General features: G+C 40.7%; 3 protein-coding genes across 3 annotated transcripts in view; 1 reads left to right on the top strand and 2 right to left on the bottom strand.

Annotated features, from left to right (window-relative positions):
* Window positions 1–12,135, bottom strand: part of exoc6b (exocyst complex component 6B) — a 100,991-nt gene extending 88,856 nt beyond the window's left edge. The window contains exon 1 of the mRNA XM_072687693.1: window positions 11,934–12,135. Within this exon, the coding sequence (XP_072543794.1) occupies window positions 11,934–12,022 (89 nt within the window). The 5' untranslated portion in view covers window positions 12,023–12,135. The remainder of the gene's footprint in view (window positions 1–11,933) is intronic.
* Window positions 12,136–13,469: 1,334 nt separating this feature from the next.
* On the top strand, window positions 13,470–18,674 carry badb (BCL2 associated agonist of cell death b). The gene is made up of 4 exons (XM_072687690.1): window positions 13,470–13,559; window positions 16,191–16,334; window positions 17,020–17,222; window positions 17,701–18,674. The coding sequence occupies exons 2-4, from the start codon at window positions 16,199–16,201 to the stop codon at window positions 17,839–17,841; spliced, it is 480 nt and encodes a 159-aa protein (XP_072543791.1). The 5' UTR covers window positions 13,470–13,559; window positions 16,191–16,198; the 3' UTR covers window positions 17,842–18,674.
* Window positions 18,675–18,994: 320 nt separating this feature from the next.
* Window positions 18,995–21,187, bottom strand: LOC140562222 (glyoxal reductase). The gene is made up of 2 exons (XM_072687687.1): window positions 20,316–21,187; window positions 18,995–19,992 (listed from the first exon to the last, which is right to left on the bottom strand). Exon 2 carries the CDS (start codon window positions 19,975–19,977, stop codon window positions 19,111–19,113), a length of 867 nt encoding a protein of 288 aa, XP_072543788.1. The 5' UTR covers window positions 19,978–19,992; window positions 20,316–21,187; the 3' UTR covers window positions 18,995–19,110.
* Window positions 21,188–21,305: the final 118 nt, after the last annotated feature.

Here is a 21,305-nt window from a genome sequence, read left to right as displayed (position 1 = left end):
ATGCAATGGAAAGGGACGACTCTACAGATTCAGGGAATGTTTGAACCACATTTCTGTGCTGTTCTATTATAAAGATATCCACAGAAACATAAAGAAAACATTGGATTTGATGTGTTTAAAAACTCCAGTAGGTTAAAACATTTTTATTTTTAATTTAAATTAACACTTTGAAATCATCAAATAGTTTCCACTGCAAACTCAAGCATTTTTCTATCCATTTCCATCAGTTTATTTTTGTTTTGCAGCATTTTGTGGTGTGGAGAAGAACTTTTGAATCTGTCAATCATGGCAGATAGCCCGAGCCCTGAAGCAGCACCCCCCCCCCTCCATCATCTGTTAGTAAAATGTTATTGTTGTGGAAGGATGAGTTAGCTTTATGTCAGATGTATCATAACCCCTGTCTTGACCACTTTTGACCCATCAATCCACAGCACAATGTGAGGTCATGCGAGTGTTGGTGTTTTTAGATTCTTCGTGGTTAGCAGTGTTTTTTGTCTCTTCTATTGCATACCATTTCTGCTTAGTCTAATGTACTGTTCATTTTAATTTAGTTTTAGTCTTAGTCCTCAGACTTAAATTACATATATATTTATATACATTAGTCATATAGTTATTGTTAGTTTTAGTCTATGAAAAGGTTTGTCAAAAAGGAAGGAAATGTGTAAAATATTTAGTATACATATATTTAGTACGTTAGTAGTAAGTCATGCATTCTGGGGGGGTTTACTATTTGTTTGAATATGTACTGTTATTATGTTTTATGTTATTATATTAATTATGTTACATTTAATAACATAATTAAACAATAATTTGAAAATACATAAGGAATACAGCCACTTTTCTCTAGAAATTTCGAATTAAACAGGTAGAATGTACCGTGTACAGACAACTCAGTTTTACAGTGACTGAGGGTATACTTTGCAAAGAAACACTCCTATGTAGCCTCTTGTTGCTGCTTAGTTTTGTTAGATTAATAATTCAGCAGTATTTGAAATGCTATGAAGGCTGTAGAAATTGCTGTCTCACTGAACAGCAAAGCTGATGATGAATTACACACAGGCCTACATCTTATCGGTAATAAATGACACTGGAAACTAAACATGAAACAAATCCAACTAAAGTCAAAGTAAACATTGGTAATGTTGCATGCACAACCAGCCTCCACAACGCATGACTCGTTTGAAAAGTTAACATGTGCAGATAAATTCAAATGGATATGATCATTTATTTTTAAACTCACGGACAAAAAGTGTAATGCATTCCATCGGAGCTCTCGTAACGAAACGAACACTGTTCTAAAGGTGGAATCACAAACGCTGACCTTATCTGAGACGAGCTCCTTTGTTCCTTTGTTTGTATGGGTTCCTTTACAACTTCCAGGATGAGCCATCACTGTGGTTTTGGAGGGGGATTTAATTTCTGAGAAGATCCACCAATGTTCCAGGTGTTCCATTCGGAAGATAATGCCTCTCGCTGTGAATCGCTGGAGTCCCAAAGCATCTGAAATATCTACAGATATTTCAATTGTTTTCTAAACGTATCTAATGTCTTCTGGAATCCATTCTGGGATTTATTCTGATTACAGCACAGCAATGTGTTTCACACTAAAATGGTTCTAATTAAATCATCTTAGATTCAACAGGGTTGGTAGTAAACAAACCTTGGTGAGTCCAGTTTAATTGAACCCAATTGTCCACTAAATATGACTAACCGAGCTACCTTTTGCACGCAGGGTCAGCTTTGTTTTGCTTCAAAAATGCTTAAAACAGTATTCCATGTATCTTAAGTTCTACAAACATGCGAAAACAAGTTCAATATTTTGAATTCCACTGTTTAAAAAATGTGTCATATTGATTAATCACATTGAAAGATACACCTACCACTGACCCAATGCAAAATAATCAGTAATGCCTCTCAGAGAAGAGCAGATAACCATGGTAAACTAGATAGTATTCAACATGTGAGAGCTGGTACCAGGCATAGCTCAACACTGTGTTCACGTGACATGGGAGGGGAGCATGTTGGCAGACATGCTTGAGGAAAGATAAGGGTCATAGAGCAAAGCAGCAAGAAAGAGCTTTCTCTAAGGGCCTGGGAACGGCTCTCTGGGACAAGAGAATTCCACATGGGGTAAGAGGGACTGCAGAAGTGGGGGCAGATGGATATATTTCAACAGCCAAACTAAGGAAACTCCGACTCCCACGGAATGTTAGATTGGTGCAATTTGTAAGGCAAAAGCAAAGCACTGAAGTCCAAAATGCCTGCACAATGTGGAGATTAGCACCTTTTTATCTCAGGCCCTCGCTGCACTTAGTGCTTTGGACAACAACCTGAACAAGCTGCTCACAGTGAAGTCAATTAGAGTTCTGGCACATCAGCGCAAAGCCAGCTGAAGCATTTCAAGACAACTAACAAAAGGGGGTGGGGGGGGTATTATTTGATTAAATAAGGCCTAAACAAGTTCAGGATCTAAGACAGTTTAACATAAGACAAGTTGCTAACTTCAGACTTTGTGTGCACCACTTCAGTTCAGCTCTTCCTCTAATGAAACTTGACCAAAACAAAACCAGTCCAGTGACGGAAGTTATTAAGCCCATCATTGCCCTAATCTGATAAAGCACTATGGGAGCACTTTTCTCTGTTGAGAGAAAAGGAAAACACTCATTGGGAGCTATGCAAATGCAGTATACTGTCTGCAGGGACGGGGACAGAGGGGGGGGAAAAAGGAAATTTCTCAGCACTGCTAAATTGGTCCAAGGCATTACAGCACGGCCCTCCAAATCTCACAAGTGTGTGTACGTCAGGCATGGTGTATGAGTCAGATGGGTGTGGATAGCGCTGCACCCTCATGTTAAGCTTGTCTTCTGTCTGCTTCTCTACGTTAGTCCTACTTCGCTGTTGCACCACAAGCAAAGCATTCATACAAAGGGTGGACAATTATTGCTGCATCTATTACTGGTTATTGTGATAAAACACAGAATTTGCTTTTCTCAACGTATTGTGGATTTTGCTAGTACTTAAACGACTCTGAAAAAGTGCATGTTGTTTTCTATGGAGAGCACAATTAACCCTGTTTAACCCAGAACAAGTCAATGGGGATAAGCTGGCAACACATTGAGCCTCATCCACCAGTCTATGTCAGTTTAATGCCTTTTTGAACTATAGAACTGTTCACCGTCCCACTGTCATAACTCCCATTGTCATTCGCTAAACAAATCCTAAATAAGAGAAATCTGGTGAATGTCAGAATCGTCATAAAATGTCTTCTTAAGAACAGTTCATAATTGAGGCCCATTGTACTTAAACATAATTACAGCTGTTTGAATTATCTGCACACTTTTAAAAGGCCTGTCACAATTTTTCATCCAATTTAGTTGTTTCCTTGAGTTTCATTTGTAGTGTTTGTGCAGTCATGTTGCTAACTACTAATTAATTTTAATAAAACCATTTTCTTTATCCCTAATGCCATGTTCACACTATATGACTATCAAAATGGTCAGATTGCTTGTCCTGTACACACTACACTTCTCTTGTTCTCAGACCAGAGAAGCTCCAGGGAACCCGGATGCAGGCTTACTTTCCATTTAGCCTAGACCTGCTCTTGAGGGCCCTCAGTATACATGTACGTAGTATGCTGCATTAATATGATTCCAATAACTAATAAATAACCCATATATTTTGCATAGTTTCCTTTCAATGTAACCTGGAAGGTGATGGTTTTGGGTGTAGGTATAGAGAGCTGACCAACATGTCAATCCACAAGGCAACCAGATCATTACAAGTTTCCATTTAGATGCAGCACAGTCCAAATTCTAGGGCTGTGCATTGTCAAGGACTTGCCGATGCAAATCTTGATTCAACTAGCTACTGCATGCAGCAGACATACTCAAGCTCAAAAATCACTCTATATGGCACTGCCAGGTCCAGTCACCTGGTGGAAACAATTTTCCATTCTAATCAAGTCTTGATGACACAGTGTTCCTTCTGACCTCTGCCTCAGTTTTTCATCCACAGTCGTGGGCTTGGCAAAGTAGGGAGATCTTTTAGACTTCCTTCATCAGAGACTACATTGTTTACAGGCTAATTGTGTCTGCTAGCAGCTCTGTTGTGAAGCTGTGAGGGGCCAGGACTGGAGGCACTAAGGAAGGGGAGGTATGAGGTGGTGAGATGTGAAACAGGATTCTTAAGCAGTTATTTTTAATAGACTCAACATATCTATTTATAGATCAATGACAAACTGTTGTACAGGACAGGATCTAGCATCCAAATTGCGTATCGCGATTACTAAATATCATATATATATATATATATATATATATATATATATATATATATATATATATATGGAAAGGGATGTGCAATGGGAGAGATCAGGGACTTTCAATGTGGAACTGTGATAGGATGCTGCCTTTCATACAATGACAACTGTAGAGAACTGTATGCTCCTGACCCAGTGGCAACAGTTGGGTAAAGGCCCTTCCTGTTTAAAAATGACAATGCCTCTTGTACACATGGTGAGCATAGAGGAACAGTTTGTTGAGTTTGGTGGAAGCACTGTCTAACTTGTCTGAACTGTCTAAAAGACCTGACAACTGCTGAAAAACCAGATAGTCAGTGACCCGACCAATGCGCTTACATGCATCTAGGTAATTAAGTAGTGGGAAAATTCTTGGTTTACATGAGTCAGGAAATAGTTGGATTTGTACTCTGCAACCTCGCAGATGCAAGTGATGTAAGCTTAAAACTTCTGCTGTGGCTTTTTTTAACGTATACCCACTTCACCAGCAAATATGGATTATTTATTTTATTTCTTTATTTTTTTCAAACAGTTTCTAGTAGGGGTGTAACGGGTGTACACAAAAGTCATGTTCGGTTCGTAACACGGTTTGTACCTTGTGGTTCGGTACAAGTACAGTATGTACTCCGTACTCCGCTACTATATAATAAGCACCTATTGCTGACAAAGGAATTCAGCGTCTATAAGTTGTAAAATTCTGAAATTCTGAGTAATTACACAAATGTAAAAACCATATGTAACTCCTCTTTATTCAGCAACTAATTTGTTGTAATTACATTGCTCCTTACACTGCAAAATAAAGTAGAATTCTGGGACATCTTTTCAACTCAGTTTCCTTATTTTCATGATAAAACAGGTCTACTTGCATCACTTCTAAAACCACAGAAGCAACTAGAAATTTGGAACCATCAAAGTTCATCCATCCATCAATCCAGTTCCAGTTCTCCTTCCATGTCAGTTCTTGAAGATGGCGCCGTAATAAGAATGAATTTTTGAACTGGTATCCTGAGGTATTCACAGACGTAGAGTGGCACTCTAGTGTTCCGGCTTTGCCCCCCCTCCTTTTCCTCCTGATATAGTTTGAAACGGTTGATCACACAACGAACACACTGGGCAGACACAACAAAGGGGCACACAACCCTCTGCAACAAGGCCATCCTGTCCTAGGGGCTAAGTCAATGTACAATCAATCATGCTACAGCCTCTGTCCAGAAACTTATGTCATTAAATAATAATAAGCTCCCACCAATACATTCTATTAGTAACTAAGCAATCAGCTGATCATTTGTTAATTAAGAAACCTAAAGTTACACAAAAAGGAAGATAAGTACAAAATACTTATCAGGAACCCTATACCAATACTGGGACCAATCCTTTATAGTATAAATTCCACAAGATGTTGAAAACATTCCTTTGAAAATCTGGTCCATGCTGGAAATGTCTTCCGATTTTTCAGGAGCCCATTCATGCTGCCATCTCCTATTGTACCCCATCCCAAAGATGTTCTGCTGTACTCGAAGGCCACTGGAAGGCCACTAAAGAATACTGAACTAATCATGTCCACGAAACCAGTTAGAGACGACTTCCGCTTTGTGGTATGGTGAAATAACATAGTGGAAGAAGCCCTTAGAAGAGGGGTGAACTGTGGCCATGAAGGGATGCACATGGTCAGCAACAGCACTCAAATAGGTTGTGGCATTCAAGTGATGATTGATTGGTATGAACAGGCTCAAGAAAACATTCCCACACCATTACACCACCCTCACCAGCCTGAGCTGTTGGTTCATGCTGTTGGACTAAACTCTGAGGGCATCGGCATCTCTCATCAGAAATCCTGTGCCTACTGCAGCCTCAGCCTTCTGTTCTTGGCAGCCTGGTTTTCTGCTATTGTAGCCTATCCTGCGAGCATTGGTTACACCATGATGGCTGCATCTCATCCAAACTGGGTGGCAGGTACGGAATCCAACTAAGGTGCTTCACACATTTCTCATCCAACCTCAACCTCAAAATCATATCACAGCAATAAGGCAACTATTTAGTATGTTTGTTTGTGTGCGTGTGTGTTTGTGATTGAGACAGGATATGTAAGAAGGTGATGATTCTGCGCAGCGCTCAGCAGCATGTCTGGCACAGACTTCCAGTGCCTTACAGGCCGAACTCTAATGATGTTGCCATCTGGACATAGTAGCATGTGCATAAACACACATTAGCAAAAGCAGGAGGCTGTCTCAGGGCTTGCACGTCCAGGATTGTGATGGAACTCCTTTGGCTCAGAGGGGGGGGGGGGGGGGGCGTCAAACTCATTTTGGGTAACAGGCCAAATTACATTACATGCAGTCCAATTCTGAAACCTGACCTTCTCTGTCCACTTGTTAAAGAAAAAAAAAAAAAAGACAAGCTTATATAGTCACATGCTAACAAATGTTAGTTAGTTTGAGTGGGAGTGCAAGTGTGAGTGCCTGTCTATTTGTGCCAGTAGGTCAGTGGCCCATGCAGCCAGAGAGTCTGGGCAGCCTGAACTGTATCAAAAAGGGTGGGCTATTGCCTAAGTAGTGGGTGCCTGGCCCACTTGCCCTGTTGTTCCAGTATCCATGAAAACATTCTAAAAACTCATTTGGTGGGCTGGATTAGAATCTTTCTTGGGACAATCCTGTACACTATGGGTCAGTTTTATGGGTAGTCCCGGACTACCTTGTCCCTTTAATTGGGAACCTTCATTCAGCATGCTGTATAGTCCAGAACTAGGCTCAATCCCTGTCTGGGAAAGCAACCATCAAAGTCCAAATGTTTGTTGACACACTTTCTAATGAATGCATTTAGCTACTTGTTACCTTGCTACCCGTTGCTGATACAGATGTGCAAATGCACACACAGATTGTCTAATCCCTGTAGAAAACTAGGACTCTTTGGAGCTGATAAACATGAACATACTGGCACAATGCCTGATGCCCACGTGGGCACGATGAGGTGAGGAGTTGGGGATGAGGTAGAGTGGAGATCATCCAACATCCTCACTAACGCTGTTGTACTTTTGTCCATATACTACATGTTTTACAGCGCTGGCTCAGAGCTTCATTGCTTTTGCTATGAACTCTCTCTTGCTAACCGATACACACACACACACACACAAATCAATAAGCCTTCCTCTGGGACATGCTCCACAGCCTCCCCATGCAGACACACAGTCTGACAGAAGCTTCTAGTGAGTGGAGAAATGCTGCCGGGCTGCAGGGGAGTGGCCTGTTGACTAAAATCCTGTTAATGCATCATGTTTACTTAGTGAAGCATGTTTTCCAATGAGAGCACTGACAGCCTTTATAGACCCAACAACCCGAACAGGCCACTGCCATTTCATTCAAAAGCATATTCAACCGAAAGCATGACGATACACATAAGCAACATCGACAGGCAAGGACAGCTCAGTGTCAGAGTTCTCAGCTGAAGGAATGCTGCCATCACAAGCTGTTACATGCACTCTACCTCAGCCATACTCAGCTTTGCCAATGCATTTGCTAAAGCGTGTGAGCACTCTTTTACACAACACAAGCTAAAAGGCCCTCATGCTTGTGTGTGACTGCACAAACTCATGCCTCCAGACTACAGCAGTCACAATTGCTTAATTAACCTTGATTATTTCATTGGCATGAGGACGATATGTGCACCTTTACTTTAGTAAAGGAAATAGTGCTATATAGCAAGAATTTGTTTATTATACTGATACTGACAGCAATTTCAGGTGATTGACAAATTTGACCAGGTTTTGATCATAAACATACTTCTCATCTGCAACTGGATTTTCTTTTATAGACTATAAAAACATGGTTAGATAGAGCAAGTATTGCTGCTTGTTATAATACGTGTACCTGTCTGCAAGTTACACTGATCTGGAGTTATGAAGCCTTGAAAACCAGAATGTAGACTTGAACCATGCATTTGCATGATAGTTTAGGGTAATGAATGGGATTCTGCTTTTTTCTTATGATATCTGATCCAGATATCTTGGCCAATACAGAGTTTCAATACTGAGTATCGGACCGGCACACCCCTACATGACAACTCAGAACCATCTGGATGCCTAAATGTTTCTTGGATTGGTAAAAGCCATTTGGTTCTACATGGAACCCATTTTTAAAAAATGAGGCCAAAAGGGTTCCACTGTTGTTACCGAACCCTTTTTTCAGGACAGTTTTTCTCCAAGCTGAACTTGACTAAGCTTGGGTAAAGCAAAACAGTCCTGGACATTTGCTCATGCAAATGTACTGGAAAGTCTAAAAGAGAGGAGACAGCGCAGACTGGGAGAGCTGACTCACAGCACCGGTTACAGAGCATGAACTGGGATGTCTTTCTCCACCTTCAGCAACAGAAGCAGCTGAACCAGGCTAATCTCAAACACACATACTGCGACTCAGCTCTTATCACTTACTGCATAATTGTGTTAGGATATAAGTGCGAACTGGACTGTGTGACGCGTATATTTAACGTCTGAGACTCCGGAGGCCAAAGTGTTTGTTACTGGATAGAGAAAAACAAAGCACGAGAATGTCTCGTGCCGCGAGGAAACAATGGCCAACTACATGAGACAAACATGGTATCAAATGAGGTGAAATGCAGCGCTCTATTACCGACTGCATTGTACACTGAGCATAAACAAACACACAACATCCTGACGTGCAGCAATGCTGTGCTGCTAACCCAGAACTGTACCAAACAAGAGCCAAGTCTCGTCTTTAGCTCACATAAAAAAGCAGCTACCTACAAAGCTGAGAGAATTTTTTAGTTAATGTGGTTACGCATTACCTATACGTGGTTACCTTTCTTAAGTAGAAATTTGACATTTTCATGCAGTTATCTGTACTTTCTTACAAATAATAAAAACAAAGCATATCAGTACAGATGAGTAGGGCTATGGGGCAGATAAGACTGAAATACTGTTACGGGGGTGGGGGGTAGGCAGAAATAGCCCATACTCTGCACTGATGCTGTGTTTCTTTCTGTGGGGTGGTCACGTGTTTGAGTGAGTAGCTTGAGCATGACAGCCATCTTTTAGATGCTCATTTTAAGCGAAGTGTTTCAATCGTAAACAGCTTATTGTATTTGCCATGTACATTGAGTGCAAATGAGACACACAGGAGCTAGAACCCAAACCAGCTTCTTTCAAGCCACTTTACCAAGTAGGGTTGTCACAATACTAGAACTTTGGTTTAGGTGCCGAGACCAAGTGCCGAGACCAAACTCAATAGCAAACAATTAAAAAAAACAAACAAACCAAAAAAAACACTCATCAACAGCTGAACATTGCACACTGGACAGAGCATGGATCAATTGGCCAATAGGTCAACTGTCCAATAAGATGATTTCCCCAACTAAAACTGACAAAAGTCAAGTCAAGTCAAGTGGGTTTTATTGTCATTTCAACTACATACAGAGTACACAGTGAAATGAAACAACGTTCCTCCAGGACCATGGTGCAACATAGACACAGTGCATACAGAACACAAGTGCAACACAGTACAAGTGCAGACAGACAATACAACACAATACAGATATCTAATAATATATATTATTATATAAATAATAATAAATAATTAGGGGTAGTGTGCAAATTATGCAGTGTGCAATAAATATTGAGTCCAGTGAGGTGCTTTTTGAAACATCCCCCAGCTCTGCTATATGAACCCTGCCCTGAGGGTGTGAGCACCTCTCTCAACAACATCTCTCACAAGCTGAACCTGTAAATGAGAACTGCAGCAAAAACCTGCTAATCTCAGCAGCAGTCAACAGCTGAGACCTGACACATGCTCCGTCACAGCTAGCTCAGCTTTTATCGGCCTCGGCCCAAACTCAAAAGCCGCCCCTCCTTAGGCATACAGCAGTGGAAAGCCTACAAAAAGGAAGAGCTTGAAAATAGATCATTTACAGGAATCAACTGGGGAAGGGGTTTGGTGGCCAATCTAGATCTCCAAAAGACAGAACAAGAAATCTATTAACAGATCATTACATTTATTCTGATAGTAATAAATAATAATCATCATCATCATAATACAACAACAATAATACCTGGTCAGCCTCATAATTTACATAAAGGCCACACAAATGACCCCTTCCATCAAATACTTCTGCTGCAAACGAATACCACAGAGACACAATTTAGGCCAGGACTATCCTCCCATTGCACGTGAGTCACTTCACAAGTGTGAAAGCATGAAGCTCTTATCAGTGTCTACCACACACACACACACACACACACACACACACACACAATTATACAGCAAGCAGCCCTAACCTAAAATTAGCCACTTCTTGCCAGTGACGGTACCACTGTTTGTCCCTTTCACCCGTACATATACATCCAATTATTCATCAGGTTTAGGGCAACAGAAGCTGATAACACACAGGCGCGCGCGCACACACACACACACACACACACACACACACACACACACACACACACACACACACACACACACACACACACACACCATGCCAACCTTGAGAGCTGTTACAAAAAGAAAAAAAGAAGCGGCTCATACAATTAGCAGACTGCAGGCTACAGATATGCACATGAATGTTTGATCAAGGCAGGCGTGGTGTGCTTTTTTAACAAGCAAAAGTGGCTCAATTGGTCCTGGATTGTTTACTAAGGCTATACTAGTGCTGGGCAACACTGATAAAATCAATGACAGTGTTTAAATAAATCACATTATGATACATAGATGATTGCAGACGTTTGCATTAATGAAGCCAATGAGTACTGGTATTCTCTTAAAATGACACCAAAAGGAATTTATATTTTTTTTTTATTTGCCTTATAATTTGCCAATAAATAGGCATCTAACAGTCACACGAGTAGCTGGTAAGCCCTTGTATAGATGGAAAGCAAATCTATGGAATATAGCTAGTGCTTTTTATAACAATATTTAATATCTATAATTTCACCTCATAGTTACGGTATATAACATAATAATACAGACTGAAGGTACTCTGTAGTACTTGTGTAAAATCATGTAGAAATGACTGTGACATTCCTGCAGGCACTGTTCGTAACAGAGGCTAGTACCTGGTAAAGCATGGGAGAATGAATCACTGAACAGCGCACGGAGTCGGTTCAATTTCCACAACATAATGCGTAGCAGATCTCCTACAAAAACTCACACTGCTTTCCCAAATAAGTGCTAGTACAGGACAACCACTGCGCATCCCACAACAAAGCATTAGCCAACTTCGCCAACATGGTTAAACGACAGTAGTTGGGAAATTAGGAGCCAGGCGCCTCTTCACCACTCGCACCAACACTGGACTCAACAGTGTCTCCCACAGACAGACTGAGCATAACGCTAACCTTAGCGTTCAGTCCCAATCTCAGTGTGCTTTAAGAGACCAACTTGCAAAGGCGTGTGATATGAATACTAAAGGCAGGGTGTGTGTGAGTGAGTGTGTCGCTCTGGGTGAACTGCTAGCAGTGAGCGAGCCACTTAGCACGCTAGCTGGATGACAAGTTAGGGGGAGATTGTTTGGAAGTCTCTGCAAAGAGTTACAGCGAAAAGAGGAAGACGGAGACAGCTGGTTTTTAAGGGCTTCCCTCAAAAATCCGCCTGCGACCTACACAACGTCCCGTCCGTTTTTTGCGACAACTTACCGGAGTGTTGGGCCGATACAGTTGGTGTCCGTGCTCTCAATCTCCCGCAGGATCCTCTCGTGCTCCGCTGCGATCTCTGCGCTCGCCATCTTCACTAACGGCGCTCAGCTGCGTCACCTGAAACAACACACAGCCCAGGAGAAAAAACGACTTTCTGCTTCCGGGATTAAGTTGAACGAATTTAGGATAACTCTCATACACACACACACACACTCTCTCTCAAATGAATGCACTACTAATCGTGGTGTTAATATTATAATTTTTTTCATACTATTTAGTATGGTCTGTGTGGCAGCACCCAACACCACACAGCACTATTCTGACTAGTATGGGTTTATAGACTATATAGAGCACAGGAATAGTGCAGTAGGTGGTTTTGGACACGGCCAAAGCTATTAGTCATCTTTAAAAAAAGAAGCTTTCATTTTATTATAATTATTTTTATTAACACTTAAATGTTTTACAGTTAGTGTTTGCATATTTCATAATAAATTTCTTTAAATCTAATTTTTAGTACAAATACACACAGTCAAACTTAATGTTTTGTTAGTTTTGTTTCTTTGTTTGTTTTTTTATTTAATGTTTGTACATTTCTCACCAAATGTGAATTATGTTTTTTAATGTTTGTTCATGTTTGTTTATTATTTGATTAAAGTCTGCATAATTTTAAACTAAAGTGGACTTTAATCTGGGGTCACCATATTAAACATGTTACCGAAGTAAATCTCGGTGAGCTAGAGCAAGCTGTAACCAGACATGCTCAGTGAGCTTTACTGACATCTAGTGCTTGAACACTAAAGTTGATGATTTATGTATCATATCCTTCTGTTTATTAAAATATTTTAGCCTTCGATTTAATTTTAGATAAGGATGAGCAGAATTCGAGGGGGTATAGAATTAGCATATTTTTACCTTCCAAAACTATTCCCATTAAAATGCCTATTAAGATCAAACTCAACCAAGCCAAATGATAAAGCCAGATTAAAAAGATCATACTAAGTCATACTAATATCTACTCCTCATTTTAACAGATGCGACATGCAACAGTCCAACAGTCCGTGTTTTGAAGATAAATAAATATGTGCAATTTACAATATATCTCCCATTCCGAACATGTTTAGTCAAATAAATAAAAATTAACATGTCAACAAAATGATGCGGTCATTTTTATGGATGTTGTAAATATGCAACTATGCGCTTTAATTTTAACCACTATATTAATATTCACACCAGTGTTTCTCAATCTTGAGCCTGGTGGCATCCTACCATCGGACCTGCCCACCCCTGTTATAGACAGTGCGTCCAGCCTCTTCTCCAAGGATCCTCTGCCCCTTAAAGCCTATGCTATTGCTATTGTTATTTTGCAATATTTCCCCAAACCCATCCAAACTATATCAAACAAATCATATAATTTATAAAAGCAGATTAAAGCGAAAAAATGCATTAACAAAAAAAAAAAAAAAATCAACGCCTGGGTTTGTAAGGGTTAAAGAGCTGAGAGTCTGTGATTGGTGGAGTAAAGCTGTCAGAAAAACAAACACACACACCGGCTGCTGGAGTTGCGACAGCGGCGAGAAGCGGCGGTGATCTGCAACTCTACTGCCGTCAGCCAGCTTTCCAAACTCGGTAAGAGACACAGTGGCTGACTGTTAAACGTACTTCTTAAATCCACTGCTTGGTGAAGAGTAATCCAAGTCAGTGAGACTAGAAGTTACCTCGCTAAGCGAGACAGCTAGCTTGCTAACCAAGACAAAGTAGCTAGCTCTAGTGCTAATTAGTTAGCTAGCAAACCAGCAGCGCCATCTGCATACACTTATCAGATTACTGACTTCAGCGAGCTAGAGAAGTTAACTAGTGCTAGCTACATGTTTTTTTCTGCTTGCTTCTACTGCACATGTTATAATTTTCTTGCAAAACCCGAATAATGTAGCTAGCTAGCTAACGTTATACTATGCTAGTATAGTCTAGTCTAGTCAGTAGTTAGTGCTATGCTAGCTATTTTAGCGGAAGTTGCTAACGTCAGATCATCAACAACAACAGTGTAGTTGGCTAGCGATAGCTAACCGATGATTGTCTGTCTGTTGCTGGCGGAGCGGGTGTCTGCTGGTTATGATCGACAGTGTGTACGATAATGTCTTGCTGTAGGCACAGACCAAATCAAATTATTGTGTTATGTACACAACAGCCCGAACACTTGCAGCAACAGCTGTCCTAAAGGTTGGGCTGTGTCTGTAAAGGGGTAGCACTAGCTGGCTACTTAGATACCTACTAACCAGATATACGCTATGAGGACAAAACCGCTGGGACACCTGCTAATTCATTGTTTCCTCGAAATCAAGGCTTTTAAAATAAGTTTATCCTGCTTGTGTTGGAGTCTCTACTGTCTAGTAAAGGTTTTCTACTACGTCTTGGAGCATTGTTGTGTATACACACCATTTAACACCATTAATTTGAGTGATTTCGGATCAGCTTAGTTCCGTTAACACATGGTTCCTACACAGTGTGAGGGCAGGTGAAAACCTTGGTTTCCTAGCCTCAACTTGACACTGTACTAGATGCACAATATACAAAATGCATAAATCAACAAAGTACACACTATCATACACAGTGTCCACAATCAGTACACACTGATTCCTTTCCAGTGAAGGAGAGATGACCTACTTCACGTAGCTAGCTATCTGTCGCTGACTATAGGTCAGCTAGCTTTGCCCATATTAACACATGGTGAGGCTTGTAAATAATTGCATTAAAAAGTTTTTTGTTGTGGGGAGTGAGCTTTACATAGATTTTAAATTATTTTTAAATTACATATTAATTATTTAATATTTAAATATCAATGCTATATACTATGGTTACATGATGTATTGAAACAATGTTTTTATTTGTTTTGTTTTTTGTTATATTAGTAAATTGTATAGCTTTCTATACATACAGTGGGGAAAGTGTACCTATATATATATATATATATATATATATATATATATATATATATATATATAGGTACACTTCAACAAGACAGAATTAAAAAAAATCCAGAAATCACATTGTATGACTTTTAAATTATTAATTTGCATTTTATTACAAATAAATAGCTGAAATAAGTATGATACCATAGGAAAACTTGATAGAAAAAGCTTCATATTTGGTACAGAAAATTCTGTTTGCAATTTCAGAGGTCAAACGTTTCCTGTAGTTCCTGACCAAGTTTGCACACACTGCAGCAGGGGTTTTGGCCCACTCCTCCATCCAGGTCTTTCAGGTGTTAGGACTGTTGCTGGGCAGCGTTGAGTCTCAGCTCCCTTCAAAGATTTTTTTATTGGGTTCAGGTCTGGAGACTGGCTAGGCCACTCCAGGACATTGAAATGCTTCTTACGGAGTCACTCCTTAGTTGCTCTGGCTGTTTTCCGGGTCATTGTAATGCTGGAGACCCAGCCACGACCAATCTTCAATGCTCTTACCGAGGGAAGGAGGTTGTTGGCCAAAATCTTGTGATACATGACCCCGGCCATCCTCCCTTCAATACAGTGCAGTCGTCCTGTTCCCTTTGCAGAAAAGCACCCCGATGTTTCCACCCTTCAAGGTTGGAATTGTTTTCTTGGGTTACTCTTCCTTCTTCTTCCTCCAAACACGATGAGTGGAGTTGATACCAAAAAGCTCTATTTTGGTCTCCTCTGACCACATGACCTTCTCCCGTGCCTCCTCTGGATCATCCAGATGGTCTTTAGCGAACTTCAAACGCGCCTGGACATGTGCTGGCATAAGCAGGGGGACCTTGCATGCCCTGCAAGATTTTATTTCATGACGACGTAGTGGGTTACTCACGGTAATCTTTGAGACTGTGGTCCCAGCTCGTTTCCTGTAGTTCCTGACCAAGTTTGCACACACTGCAGCAGGGGTTTTGGCCCACTCCTCCATCCAGGTCTTTCAGGTGTTAGGACTGTTGCTGGGCAACAAGTAGTTCTTGGCTGATTACTGACCTTTCTCAGAATCATCCTTACCCCATGAGGTGAGTCCTTGCATGGAGCCCCAGAATCTTGTCCTGTAGCCCATCCCAGCCTTGTGCAGGTCTACAATATTGTCCCTGGTGTCCTTAGACATGTCCTTATGACATTGTGCAAATGACAAATAAACCTTGACTTGATTGGACTTGTTGAATATGTGGACACAAACAAACAACAAAAGGGAGACAAATAGTGGTTTTCTAATGATTATGGTTCCTGATGTTGAACTTCTGACTCTTCTTTGCTATTGTTCTAGAGTTCACAATGGCTCAAATGTTCACAATATCTGACGAGTCAGATGCGTCTGAAGAGCTAGGAGACACGGACCAGCCAGAGGCCAGCAAGACAGCTGAGCCATCGCGGTCTAGGCAGCACCTTCCTCTTTCCGAGAAACTCCGAGGTGAGTCAGTGTCTAGGCTAGGGCCTGTGGAAAGTGTACAGGAGCGTTTGCTTGTGATGTCAGCTACTCTGCATCCAGGCTGCACACACAATGCACTACAGTCCCTAATGGAAAAACAAATAATCTATTTTTGTAGGTAATGAGTCACCTGTGTAGACAGGTAAAGTGCAGACAATGTATGTGCAGACCCTCTGACACCTAATTATTGACCCATGCTGAAACGTTTTATTATTTGAGGAAATTGTAACTAGAATTATTGTTTTACTTTGTTTCACATAATTATATGGAATTACATTTACACTTGATTTACACTATTAGCCAGTAGTTTTGATTTGTAGCCTCGTGTTTTATTCATTTTAGAAGAAAACCTCATGATGAAAACCTGTGATGCACCCATTTAATTATGCAGTGATCTTTAAAAAATGTCTTGTATTTCAGATGGATAAAAGTAGCCTGCTTGATGTAAATTGTATGCCCTTCTGAATGAAAAATAATGATTGGTTCTTATTCCAAAAACAAGCTGGTATATACACACATCAGTATTATCAATTCAGTGTTTTCTCTTTTACATGGAAAAAACAAATGTGATGTTTGAAAATGTAAAATTTGCACTTTGTTGCAATGAGCTATGAGTGGGAGACAATTAAATGTCTAAGAGATTCTTCTTGTCTGAAATTGTTTGTAGTGGAGCCAAGGCAGAGAAACCACTCTATGAATGAAGAGGACCTTCAGGAGACAGGCGCTGGTAGACATGTAGATGTGACTGGAAGTGAAGATTCATTCCGCCGCCGCTGCCGCTCAGCTCCCCCAGCTCTGTGGGCAGCCAAGAAATATGGCCGACAGCTGAGGAAGATGAGCGACGAGTTTGACACCTTGCTGGATAAAGGGGTAAGAAATGCTCAATGTTCAATGCTCTTGCTTTGTCCAGTCCTTTCCCTACTCCCTACTGATTTAATTCTGTTCAAAAAGGGAAATCATCAGCCAGTCTTTAAGGACCAAAACTGTACGCTCTTCATGTATAGTAACATGGACGTAGTGGCTGCAGTATAATTGGGCCTGGAGCTTTTCATTATACTGACAGGAGAACAATACATAAGCAGGGATGCTGTCAGTATTTTGGAGATAAATATAGAGAAGACTTTCTGGTTTAAAGAATTGGCCTCAGTCCTAGTCCTACTGAGGTTTGCTTTTTCCTTGAACAGTGTTTAAGCAGAGAGACTACATATTGTCTTAAAATTGTTTTAATTAAACTCTTTCTATTTTTCTATTCAATATCTGTTGGTCCATTCATCATGAAATTGACACTTTATATATAACTTATACTATAACTTGCTTTTCTCTCACTTTACAACTTTTACTTTGGCAGATGAAGAGGGTAAGGAGTGCAGGTGCAGCACACCAGATGCACACCTCCCGCAGCTGGTTTGCCTTCCTTTGGAGCCACAAAGAATCTGACTTTGAGGCCAGCAACAGCCTACCAGCCCCAGACAGCCGTCCAGCAGAGTGACTGATCGATGAAAAACTGTACAGAAAGACAGCCACTGTTTGTATAGTAGTGTATGTACTGGAAAATGCAGAAGGAACTGCGAGCCAGTGGACAGAGGCAGGGGACTCATGCCATGTTCCCACTGGATAGTTTAGTACCTTTGCCTTAAGTATGTGGATACTAGGAGCCCCAGCCGAGCAAATCTTTCAAAAGCAGTCTTCCTCGTGACTGACATTTGCAGTGTCAGAGGCAATACAGGTGATTCTTTTAGGATCTCTCTTTTTTTTTCTCCCAGAACTGTGAGGGGAAAACTATGCAAATCAGTTTGTAAGAATGATCAGTTATAGTTTAAAAGAGGAATTAAGCCATTTTCATGGCAGTTAAGATATGGGACTAATCAAAGCTGGACAGTGTCTTTTCCATTGGACATAGCCTTACCTAAAAGGTTTATAGGTTTATTATTTTTAACAAGTCAATCTGTTTGAAGACAAAAAAAAGAAACAGGTTTTGTACATGAGTTTAGTTCAAGTTAATTACCTCTTAAGACTGATTTGTATGTGTAAAAAAAATGTGATTTTATCTTTTCTATCTTATTCCTTGGGTGTATGCAGGGTTGTTTTTAAACAGAAAATGCCTTTTTTGAACTTGTATTTGCTTATTATACCACTTTCTGTAAGTCATAATGGATCTGTGCAACATGTAAGCACCAGCGCTTCAGCAAAACCACAAAAGTTGAAAATGATAGTGGAAAGGGCCTTACACTCATCACTGATGTTACTTGAAAATGTAAATTTGAAATGCCTTTTAATTGCTTTTATATTTCATTACCACTACACTCTTAAAATAAAAAAAAATAACTTTACAACTGTACACATGCCTTTCTTTGAGGTATTTGATTTAAGAAAATTATAAAATGCATTTGGAAACTAAATAATATAAATTATCATGTGATTTGCTTCTCCCCCATTTATGACTGAGATGCTGCTTACTATGCTGAGAACAAAGTTACCATATCTGTACCCATTTCAGATTAAGCTTAACAGCTACTTTAACAGCTAGGAATATCAACAATAGTAGTCTATAAAACTGTCATATAGGTTGTAATTATATTTACCTCTTTATCAGCTTAACTGCAGCAAATCCCAGTGAAAGGTTTTTTAATCACCTGAATTGATTGACACTGACATTCTCTTTATTTTCACCAACAACTCAGATCTTTCGAAACAGTGTTGACAGTGTCTGTTGAGTCCCATATAAGAGATATTGGCACAAAATAAACTGCCAGATGCTCTAAACCACAGGTGAAGGGTCCCAGCAGAACTTTTCCCCACAGTCCAGAGCAGAAAGCTTTGCCATGTCACCGTCGCTGAGCTCAAAGTCAAACAGGCACCCGTTCTCTTGAACTCTGTTGGGCTGGGCCGATTTTGGCAGCACAGGTACATGCTGCTGCAAAGCCCACCTCAGAAGTACCTGAGCTGGAGTCTTCCCATACCTTTCTGCCACCCCCTGAACCACAGGGTCGGTGAGAAGTACCCCAGTCCCCAGCGAGGAGTACGCCTGGAAACAAACTCCACTCTCCTCACATAACGCCCTAAGCTCTTTCTGAGCCAGCCGGGGGTGGAATTCCACTTGAAGAACGGCTGGAACAACTCTGCAGCCCTTCAGGAGCTCCTGCATGTGCTTCACAGTGTAGTTTGACACCCCAATGGCCTTGAACTTTCCCTCTGTGTGGAAATCTTCCAGGGTTGCCCAGCTCTGAGAACGGTTCTTTGGGTTTCGCTTATCCCCCACATCCTGACCCTGCGTTCCAGGCCAGTGAATAAGAAACAGGTCAATGTAGTCCAGCCCCAGCTGCTCCAGGCTCCTTACACAGCCATCTCTGGATTTAGCACCCTGGTCTTTGGGACTCAGTTTGCTGGTTATGAACACATCTGCTCTAGAAAGCCCATGTTTCGGCAATAGGGTGCGAAGGGCCTGGCCAAGCTCTGCTTCGTTGCGGTAGACGGCAGCTGTGTCAAAGGCTCTGTAGCCTGCCGTTAAGGCAGCATCCACAACCTGGTACGTGTCCTCGGGACCTCGCAGACGGTATGTGCCCAAGCCTAACAGAGGCATATGAGCCCCGGTGTTAAGCAGGACAGAGGGTCTCTGTTCAGTCATTGGGAACTGGGGCACCTAAACAAAGAATAATGACAAACCTTACAAAAAAATAAGGTTCCAGACAAATCTGAGACAAGTTTGCCACATCAATTTATTGAGTTGCTGGACTTAACAGACCAAAGCTATAAAAAGCTAATTTAGCTTTTTTTCTGATTTAGTCCACAATCAAAGCATTAATTTGAACCAGTATAAATGGTCTTAGTACCAGTAAAATATGAATGACATACACTTTGACATTAAATCTTGAAGTGCACTCTCAATATTAGTTGTTATCTTTAAAAAGAGAGGCGTTAGTAAGAGTAAGAGAGGCGTTAGTAAGAGTAAGAGAGGCTAGTTACGTAAAAACATCATTGTTGGTTCCAGATGGGCTGTCGGCAGTTCTGCTGATGGGAAGCCGGGTTGATTAGAGGTTAATGGAGAATGCCTTATCTGGTTTCAGCGGACAGAAAAGCTACAGTACCTCAGATAAACACTGTTACATATGTAAGACTCGCCCAACATCTTGTGGAAGTCATGCAACTAGGATCTGAGGCTTGGTTTGGTAGCAAAGGGTGGCTGTCCCCAGCATTAGTAGAGTGTCCATAGCAAAGTGCTCAGTGTGTGTATAACTTCCTTAATATTTGAGTATAAATACACACTTTCTGATAACTAGCCATCAAATAAACATATAAATCAGAATATATTTCACTAAAAAACAAACATGAATGAAAATGAAATGTGTTTGTTGACAAACCCTTCCTTTACATATTTACTAGCAGCTCTGTGATTTCTCTGCTGAAAAGTATATGACGTTTAGGTGGGGAAAAACACTGCTAAAATTCAAATGATTACGTTCATATTTGCTTTTACTAGTGAAATGTGAACAATTACATGTATAACCGGCCACTACTGTATCTACAGGTTAATACATGTAGCTTTCTGTAATATAAAGAAACAAAGAGGAGAGCACGATAACAAGCCTCAAAATACGAACTCCTGTTCTGAAATACCTGAAGTAGCTTCATGCTAAGTCAACAAACAAGACACCCAATATATCTACCTCGTGTGAGGTTTTTTTTTTTTTTTTGACGATTCGCGTGTTGCTTAGTAAATTAATGAGTTTCGTTTGACTGTAATGTTCGTATGGCTGAACTAAACAATACCATAAATGCATAAATATCTGAATGTAGCTAGTCGTCGTCGTGTCTTGTACAGGCATGTGTGCAGCCTTACCTTGGTCATGTGACGATATGGGTGGGTGCAACTGTAGTGCCCGTCACCATAGAGACAGCAGCAGTCCGCGGCTGATTGGGTAAACAGCCGACCAATCAGGTCGTTGGAAGAACCGA

This window comes from Salminus brasiliensis, chromosome 9 (assembly GCF_030463535.1).
Source record: "Salminus brasiliensis chromosome 9, fSalBra1.hap2, whole genome shotgun sequence".
Lineage (NCBI taxonomy): Eukaryota > Metazoa > Chordata > Actinopteri > Characiformes > Bryconidae > Salminus > Salminus brasiliensis.
This window is presented reverse-complemented; position numbering and strand designations above follow the sequence as displayed.

Coding starts and splice junctions, on each gene's coding strand:
- LOC140562222 (XM_072687687.1), bottom strand. CDS start 19,977: ATGACTGAACAGAGACCCTCTGTCCTGCTTAACACCGGGGCTCATATG.
- badb (XM_072687690.1), top strand. CDS start 16,199: ATGGCTCAAATGTTCACAATATCTGACGAGTCAGATGCGTCTGAAGAG. Junction 16,335..17,019: donor TCTTTCCGAGAAACTCCGAG/GTGAGTCAGTGT, acceptor AATTGTTTGTAG/TGGAGCCAAGGCAGAGAAAC. Junction 17,223..17,700: donor ACACCTTGCTGGATAAAGGG/GTAAGAAATGCT, acceptor TTACTTTGGCAG/ATGAAGAGGGTAAGGAGTGC.